This window comes from Notechis scutatus, chromosome Z (genome assembly GCF_049901735.1).
Source record: "Notechis scutatus isolate UNSWTSFEM ecotype Mainland chromosome Z, rNotScu1.2, whole genome shotgun sequence".
In the NCBI taxonomy this organism is placed as follows: domain Eukaryota; kingdom Metazoa; phylum Chordata; class Lepidosauria; order Squamata; family Elapidae; genus Notechis; species Notechis scutatus.
Genome location: NC_142025.1, coordinates 71,724,701 through 71,734,143, shown reverse-complemented (window position 1 = coordinate 71,734,143; position 9,443 = coordinate 71,724,701). Strand labels below are relative to the sequence as shown.

Here is a 9,443-nt window from a genome sequence, read left to right as displayed (position 1 = left end):
TTTTCTCAGTAATATGAAATCATGGTGAAAATGAATATAGCTTGTGTATGAATTTTATATAGCAAATCAAATTTCAGCAACGGAAACCAATTTTCAATTTTGTTAAAATCAAGCAGAAATTCTTATGTTTTGAAATTTGAAAAGGCTTTGATCAAAGTAATATATTGAGTGATATCCTGACAACTTATGTATTTTTTCCTGGTGTGTCACTAATTTCCATGTAATTTCAATTCCAAGTCAGGTAGAATTGACTACTCATTTTCTGAATATAGGACAGAGCAGGAAAAATCAGATTGGACAAAAATTAGTGTTTTCTAAAATTACTGTTACTTTCTACTAAAAAGCACTGTCTCAAGACAACACTCTTATTTCTCATATTTTAAAAATGCAAACAGTTTTTTCTCCTCAAGCCTATTTCTAAGGCATTAAGTTCAATACTTTATCTTCTTAGGTATCATTGTGGGATCAATTGCTAACAAGACAATTTAATATGAAACCATACAGCTCCAAAATAATTAATAAATAATACTCCAATGGTATAAAAAAAGAAATGAAAAACTGTTTTGCTCAGATGGCATGAAGAATAAATAATATCAGATATTTTCCATATTCCTTTTGCCTAACAGCACTAGTCAGATTGAGCGTGGAAATTGCTTTTTAGTAAGCAAATGTATAATATTTCGCCCATCTGAAACTAACAGGATAGTTAAATGTGTCTTGGCTAGTTTGTGATTGCTATTTTTTTCCAGATGCCATCCTATTTTTAATATCATAAATATGCGCACAGTGACATTGCATTTAATCTTGCATGCTAAAAATCATGCTTTAGATATAGTAATTTCAGAAGGATTTCATCCACAGAAAAGTGCAAATAATGTAAATTGCATTTAGTCCAATTTGGGGGGGGATTGAATTCCATTGAAGGACTTACTGCATGACATATAGCAGGAGTAGCAAACTCAAGGCCCTTGGGCCAGATCTGGTCTGCAGGGTGCTTAGATTTGTCCAGTGAAGGATCAGCCTGTGGTGTCTCTGCCAGTGAAAACGGAGATCAGGAGGGCCATGTACAAGCTCTGTTTTCACTGGCAGAGGCATGAGGCCGTCCCAGCCAAAAATGGAGCTTGTGAGGGCCATGTGCCTCCCTCCTGAGCTCTGTTTTTTGTTGGCAGAGAGTTTCAGGAGGCTGACCCATCTTAAAATGGAGCTTGGGAGCTGATTTTCGCTGGCAGAGTGGTCAGGCTAGCACTGATGCCCCTGACACAAGTGATGTCAAACTGGCCATGCCCACTCTAACCACACCCATCCCCAGAGGTCAAACACAACCCTGATGCAGCCCTCAATGAAATCAAGTTGATACCCTTGCCTTAAAGTCATAGTGGATTACCTGCTTGTTCAAAAAATTGCAAATATGTTCCTTAAACAGAGATAGTGCCAATATATTTCACAATATGCTTGGGAATCTTTAGTATAATTTTTATGCAACAGTTACAACACGTGATGTATGATTAAAAAAAACTTAATAAATACAAGTGGTATCAACATTTGTTTCCAATTGATAAATTTAACAGATTATAATACTAAATTCCTAGACTGATTTATTTAGTCTAAAGAAATCTTTTAAGCTAAAATTAACTTTGGGGAATCAGTGGAACTTGCTCATCTAAAGCATTTCTTTAACAAATTACATTGCATGATCTCATTCTTAATAATATAAAGCACAATACTGAATACTAAACAGATTTTTAAAAGACATATTTCTTTTGGAGCGGAAAGTTCCTTATTTAAAAAAAAGTTTAGTTGAAGCTCTTTTTAACCTTATTAAATTAAAGGTTTATTAGCCTTACTAAACAGGTTAAAGTTATTTAGCCTTATTTGCCTGTGTGAAGGCTTTTACACAAATCACCTCTGGTTCATGCTTCGTATTTCTGTTTGAAACTATTATCAGGTGTCATGTGGCATTGCAAATGACTTTTTTGTGTTACATTTTTTCCTTTTTTAAAAGATGTACAGAACATATTTCAAATTCAGATTTGCTGAAGACAAAATCACAACCTAATTAAGGCATGATTCTGTCACAGTATGTTAATGTGTCCCTGGTTTTAAAAACAACCTCCTGTGGAACATGCGGTTAAAACCGTACCTGGATTATGCTAATCCACTTTAAAACTTTTCCCTTATTTGGATCAGGGACCAACGTATTTTTTTAGCTGCAAGTTTGGTATACTAAATAAAATATTTTTCCTCACTGGTAATTATGGAGGGAATATATAGAGGTAACTATATTCATTGGTATTGTCATGCCCCTGTCGTAATCTGATTCCAAGGGGGAGGCCGAGCAGCTGACAGGAAGTGGGAGTGTGGCTCCGTTGGCTGTGGAAGAAACTGGGGAAGGGCACAGTCCGGCTGGGCAGAGCAGAGAAGTAGAGCAAGGCAGAGGGAATTCAGAGGAAGACCTAAGCCCATCCCCTCTTCATCTTAGGGCACACAGGGAAGAACGGAGAAGGGAGCAACGTGAGTTGCATGACTTATGGGGAAGGAAAGGGTCCTGATTCCCTTCGTTAGCTGCAGCTGTTTAAAAAGGAAAGCTGCGCACAGCAACTTGTTGGAAGCAAATCGTGAGTTACCTGTTATTGTCAAGGCTTATCTGGGTTCCTGGAATCTTTCCAACTGTGTGTGTTTTGTTGGCCTTTCAAGTCTGCAATTCCTTATCCTGCCCTGTCAAGTTAATTGCTGCAGTGTGGTTTGTGTGGATTTATATTTACAGTTTGTACGTACTTTGTTTTCGGACTGAATTTCCTCCATTTAAAGACTGTTCTTGGGATAGTTTTTTCTCCAGCTGAAGGTAACCTGAACATTGGGGGCAAAGTTGGAAGTATTAAAGGAACTCTTCGTACTTATGTGACTGTGTTGCCTTTGTGCCATGCCCTGGGTCATCACAGGTATTCCTTTGGTCTCTTCCTTAGTTCATTAACTTCAGGAAAGAGAAAATTTTGTTCACAAGGTCTATCTCTTTTTATTATCCTTCCCTTCTATTGGGAGCCAATTTGTTACAGCTGCCCACTTCTATAAATACTGATGACTTTCTTCCTGTGATAATTTAATTACATACACAATAATTTGTGACTTACTGAATTCTTAAAGATACGCACTATAGAAATATGAACTATTTTACTAAAAACAAAACTGTACATACTTAGAAATAAAGCTCACTGAGTTCAATAAATTTAATCACCATTATATGCTTCAACTTTATTCTCATTTTATGTTTAGAAAATTTGTGTAGCAGCAGTGAATAAAAAGATAAGTATTATTATTATTTTTTTCTATTGACTTTGGGAATAGAAAATGAATCTTTTAACCATATGTTGTTTCACCTGGGTACAGAGGAATGTAGACTCTTCATTACACCCACACAACTACTATATTAAGCTTTATTAGGGAGGTCAGTTGTTTAGGTAACAGACCTAAACATCATTCTCTTATTCATATTAGTTCCACTCCATCACCCTCTGCAGCTTCTTAAATAATATAATTAGGCTAAATAATTTTAATAGAACTACTGTATTTTTTGGAGTATAAGATGCACTCCCCGCCCCCAAAGTGGGTGGAAATGTCTGTATGTCTTATACAGCAAATGTTGCCAAAGCTCCACCCACCTGCCGTTCGGCCTCCCAGCAATTTGCCTCCTTGCAGCAAACAGTGATCAGCCTGGTCAGCTTCAGCACAGCCTGATTATCACAAGCAGCTGATTGTTGCTAGTTGGATCGGCCACCCGATGATCAGCTTTTTCAGCTGGTTGAAGGGATTTCCATTGCTATTGCCACCTCCCTGCGTCCCATTTTTGGCCTCTGCACCCCGTTTTTGCCTCCATATGCCCCGTTTTCAGCCTCCATGCGTCTCATTTTTTGCCGTTCTGATCTCCGCCACTCAGAATGGACTGAAAATGGTGCGCATGGAAGCCAAAAACGGGGCATGTGGAGGCTGAAAACAGGATGCGGAGCTTGAAAATAGGGTGTGGTGGCGAAAATAGGCAATGGCGGTCTCTGCAGCCTGAAACAACTGATCATTGGGAGGCAGCTCCAACTGACAATCAGCTGCTTGTGCTAATCAGGCTGTGCTGAAGCTAACCAGGCTGTTTGCTGTTTGCTGCAAGGTAGCAATTGTTGGAAGGCTGAAAGGCAGATTTTTTTTTCTTGTTTTCCTCCCAAAAGCTAGGTGCATCTTATACGTCGGAGCATCTTATACTCTGAAAAATACTGTAATTTTGTGACATTTGTTGTCAAAGAGAAATGGAACAAAGCCACTCATTATAGTTTCAATAATGGCTCCCAATACATAGTGCAGGATTGTCTATATTACTTTTCTGTTAGGAAATGGAACATCAAAAACCAAGAATTGATAAGCCGAATGAGAGGAGAAAAAGAAAATAATTTGTCTTGTTATCTTTTGTTATGTATAATAATTAAAGTGGTGCCGCCTCTTATATTACATAAGACATCCTTCTTGAGTCCCCCAAATATGTTTATTTCAATAAGCATTAGCTCTTAATTATACCTCAATAGATATATGTTTTAATTTAATTTAATTTAGCAGTTATTAATAATCATTACATATTCTGATTGCACTGCAGTTTAGTTTTGTTGCTTTGAATAACTTATCTGCACCACATTATCTGGCCCAATTCCAACTGATCTACTCATATGAATTATGAGTTCACATTAAAAAATTCAATTTTGCTCATAAGTGTTTTTCACCTTTGTATGATATGTACAAAAATCAAGGATAAATAAATGAGATTGTTGACCAACTTCAAAGGTGATGACATAATACAATTAAGATGGAAAGTATGAACATATAGCTTGGAATGCTTGATGAATGTTCTTTTTTAATTAACATAGATAGAAGTAAACATTAACATTTGGTCAAATGTAGAATAACTTGCATTCATATTTTCATTATTACTAATGGAGGTATGTGTAGATATATGGAGAACTTGTTTTCATATTGCATACAGGGTAATTGTCCATTGGGAATTAAAGATGAAAAGCACGAAAGTTAGTTCTTAAAGGAAAGCTGTTCTTCATGCACAGCTTTTATTCTGTCTTTTCCATCAGAAACAAAATACTGAAAATCAAATTCATATGGCAGCAGGAGGAAATGATGTCATTGACAAGGAAACAATTGAACCCCCTTTTTCATTCAAGTCCAAAGGTACTAGTTTCTTCAACAGCTGTCAATAACTTTTCACACAACATTGAATATGATGGGTAGGGTGGAAGATCCAGGCGATTGAAACAAGTATGGGCCCTGCAAAATTAAAATAATATGTAAAGCTTTAAAAACGGCATCTTTGTCAGAAATAGTCCAATGTATGTCACCTGCCTTATTGGTCCTTTTAAACCTGTAAATGCAAGTGAAACCACGTATTTGGGAAGAATGGTGTTAGTTATTACTGTCTAAATTAACAATGGGTTTTAAAAGACTAATTCTTTAATCAGGTCAAAAGGCAGATTGAAATCAGCCAGGCAGATTTGCTTGTGTATCTGAAGCAGGGGCTCTAAAGTCAAGAGCCTAGATAAAACTTTAGCCAAACCATGGGAACATTAGTTACATACTTGCTTCGCAAGGGGCTACTTCTAATGATTCAAGATTTGTTTTAGAATAAAAAAAATAATGGAAAGTGATCACTATTATCTTGAATTGCAATACAGAAGTAAGCTATAAAATGAATAAAGCTCCAGGTAATCATGATATAGTCAACTATACTGGGCCACTAGGCACCAGAACATAAACTCCCCTTTGTAAATCACCCTTGTCATTAAGTCTATCTAGATGTAAACCAGGGGTGTCAAACTTGATTCATTGAGGGCCGCATCAGGGTTGTGTTGACCTCAGAGGGGCCAAGAGGTGTATGGGGTATGGCCAGGGGCATGGCCATGGTGGGTGTGGCTGGGTGTATGGGCAAGGTGAACATGACAGAGGACTCGTGTAGGGGACACCTGTGGTGGCCAAGTGCTAAGGCAGGACTTCCCTAATACTTTCCCTCATTCATTACAATCTTCCTTCCTTCCTTCCCTCCCTCCCTCCCTCACCATTCTTCTTCCTTCTTCCATCCACTCTTTCCTTCTTTTTCTTTGTCTTTCCTCTTTCTCCTTTCCTGTCCCTTCATGCATACTCAAATGCAAAAGGGGAAACATTTCTCCTTTTGTTTTGTTTTTTTGTTTGTTTTGATAGCCCACTGCCAACAAAAATGGAGCTGGGGGGGGCGCATGCACCCCCCAGCTCAGTTTTTGCTGGCAGAGGGCTGCAGGAAGCTGCATGTGGCTCCCCAAGCTCATTTCACCAGCAGCAGCACCGTGGGCTGGTCCTTTGCTGTTTCCAGGTTGGCCCCCCAGGCCAGATCGAAGCACCCCAAGGGCTGGATCTGGCCTACAGGCCTTGAGTTTGACACTCCTAATCTAAACTGTTCAAATGTTGAACCAAATGAAATTCTGCAATGTTATATTTAGACTGGCTAGTTGGTAAACAACCACATCAGTTTTAAGGAGCATTGGCCTTTTAAAATAAATTTGCAAGAGTGTCAAACTCTATTTTAATGCAAATACCTGCATTAAAATCATCAGCAATAATAATTATAGTGTCTGGGTATTGATATATGTAATCCTATTGAGCATTGATAATTTCTCACACCTTGGGTTTCTAGAAATGCAAGTATAGGCGAAGACATGATTATAAAACATGAAGTTTTAAGTTTGAATGACAAGAACTACAAGTACCTTTTAAAAACAATTTCAATACTTTAATTTGTCTTTTATAGGATCAGAATTACTTTTAGGCAAATTGAGATGGTATGACTTTAGAAAATAAAAGAGCAGCAATTAATTTGTTTTAATTTGTTTGCTATTAATTTATTAATTTGTTTAATATTTTTAAACTAGCATTATGATAGTATTTGAATTCCCTGCTGCAGGGACCTACCTTCTGTGTTGTTTTTGCAGTTATTCTGAATTGCATGTCATGGTATTCTACTTTTGATTCTATGTGACCTTAACAATCCATGCAAATTACAAAAGAAAGAATGGCAAAACAAGAAACCATCTAGGAAAGGAAAACTTGCTTTAGTTGACTAAGATTTCTCAACATTTAATTATTTGTTATCCTCTATGAACCCCAAATGAATTTCTATCCTGAATCATGTCTAATTGATAGCCTTTATCACGTTTAGCCTGTCTTTTCTATAACTAGGATAATAATTAGGATGTCTTTTTAAACCAGTCTTTAATATGATAAATTGGAATATTCAGAGATAGAATATTCAAATAGTCTTGTCATTAATAAAAATATCAATGAAAACAAATTTATACCAAACTATGAATGATGGAATATCATTTTATGATGAAACATACCTGGGAAGTGATGTTATTTTACCCCATTTCTCTATACAGAAACGTCGTAATCCATTGCTCCCTCGAAGGGCTGCAAAGCCTTCATAAGGGACACTAGATGTACCAGTAACAAATTGCAGCAACCGTAGTCTTTGCTCATTGTTGAACCTTTCTACTGCAGCCCAGAACCATCGTATTACTATATGGCCATCATGGTAACCTAAAAAAAAAGATGGGTAAAAGACAAATGCATTAGAATCAGGGCAGAAAGACACTATTGGATGTGAAGATGAACTAAACATTATATTTTGCATTATCAAGTCATATCTGCCCAAGATATGTGTGTTTTTTCCACATTATTTTATGTAATTGCTGGTATATCTAAATTAAGCATATCCAATATGTGTAAAAATGGTATAGTTATTAGACATATATACCAACCTACAATCTATAAAGTAAGTAATTTGACACATAAAACTACAGTACTTTAAAGACATGGGGCAAAATTTCCAGCATTAACAGGACTTAATGAAATGAAAAAATGGTGAGGAAGAATAATTGCAATGTTTACCACCCCGATATTCTGTGTTATTGCGCCAATCATTAAGGTCGATTTCAGCTGTGCCAGCGATCACCAATTCTAGTTCTCTAGCATCAAAAACTGAAACAAGTCTTGAGTCTACGACCTGAAAAATAAAGCACACATGCTAGCAATAAATACAGAAATGTTAAGATTCAAGCTAGGTATATTTGCAAATTCGTGAAAGCTGGTTTCCAATTATTAGAGATTTGAATTATTTCCCCCAAGTATTCTATTAATATGTGTTAATTGTTTGCTTACATAGTTTTGATCTTATTAAGATTTTATTGATCTACTCACCATTCTCTGCCATTGACAGCAATAAATGGTAATACTGATCAATTACTACTCAATAAAATGTATTGTTTTTTATGCAAAAATGTTAATTATTTTAAATATTACATCAGTAGAAGAAAATGATTTTAAATATTATATCAGTAGAAAAGAATAGTGGAAGAGAGCCAATTTGATATGGTAGTGAAGGTGCCAGGCTAAACCAGGAAAATGTGAGTTCTAATCCTGTCCTTGGGCCATCCGATCTCTCAGCCCTGGGAAGGAGGCAATGGCAAAACAGTTTCAAAAGTTTTTCCAACAAAACTGCAGACTTGTCATATGGATATCACTGAAGTGTTTGAGCCAAAATTACCCTGTTTGTTGTTGGTTTATTTTTTTTTAATCATGAGCAGGGGGAGTGTATGACATTGTCATTGTCATACATAGCAATGTTTAAGAGATAAAAATCTTCATTAAACTTTAAAAAAAACAGGAGGAAAAATAGAAAAACTGCACAACTAAGATTTATGGCTTTGATTTAAGCTGCCAATTTTCCATTGCTTACAAAATGGGATTCAGAAACTGTGCAAAAACTTCCAAACTAGTCATCAATAATCTCATTTAAGGCAGGAGTCCCCAGAACCTGGGCTTCAGCCCACTATTGGGCTGCAACCTGTTTGAAACTGGATCACAGGAGAGATGGGCAAGCACATGTGCATGAAACTCCACTCATATCAACATAGGATGCTTGTGTTCACATGGAGCTTCGTGAAAAAGCACAAGTGCTTTCTTTCGTGCGAGTGAAGCTTCACACACGCATGTGCACCTGCCACTCACACATCTTACCCTGCTGGGCAACTAAGCTGGAAAGATTGGGGACTGCTGATTTAAGGGACTTGGGCCCAGGCACAAGGGAAAATATTATAGCAATGGGCAGTATCAGAATTTCTGTGAAAGTTTGTAGAGGGAAACCTAATGTTATATAGGCACAATCCTTTATATTTATTTTCATTTTAAAAATGGAATTTGCACTTCTATTTTTCATAGGTTTGCTCCAAAAATTGGCAAACTACTGAAAAATAGAAGTGAAAATTCCATTTGTTAAATGAAAACAAATGTTAAGGTATATAAGCATGGTATGTCTAAGTCAGGGGTGTAAAACTCAAGGCCTGGGGGCCAAATCTGGCCCCCGGGGTGCTTAGATC

At 36.9% G+C, this 9,443-nt stretch overlaps 1 protein-coding gene across 10 annotated transcripts in view; it reads right to left on the bottom strand.

The window, feature by feature from the left end:
• Positions 1-3,047: 3,047 nt before the first annotated feature.
• Positions 3,048-9,443, bottom strand: part of HECW1 (HECT, C2 and WW domain containing E3 ubiquitin protein ligase 1) — a 307,384-nt gene continuing 300,988 nt past the window's right edge. For 9 of the 10 annotated variants that reach the window (XM_087945048.1, XM_087945049.1, XM_087945044.1 and 6 more), the window contains 3 exons: positions 7,957-8,071; positions 7,407-7,605; positions 3,048-5,307 (listed from right to left, as the gene is read on the bottom strand). In XM_087945048.1, the coding sequence (XP_087801174.1) occupies positions 5,196-5,307; positions 7,407-7,605; positions 7,957-8,071 (426 nt within the window). In that variant the 3' untranslated portion in view covers positions 3,048-5,195. The remainder of the gene's footprint in view (positions 5,308-7,406; positions 7,606-7,956; positions 8,072-9,443) is intronic. The other variant, XM_087945047.1, reaches the window with a different exon arrangement.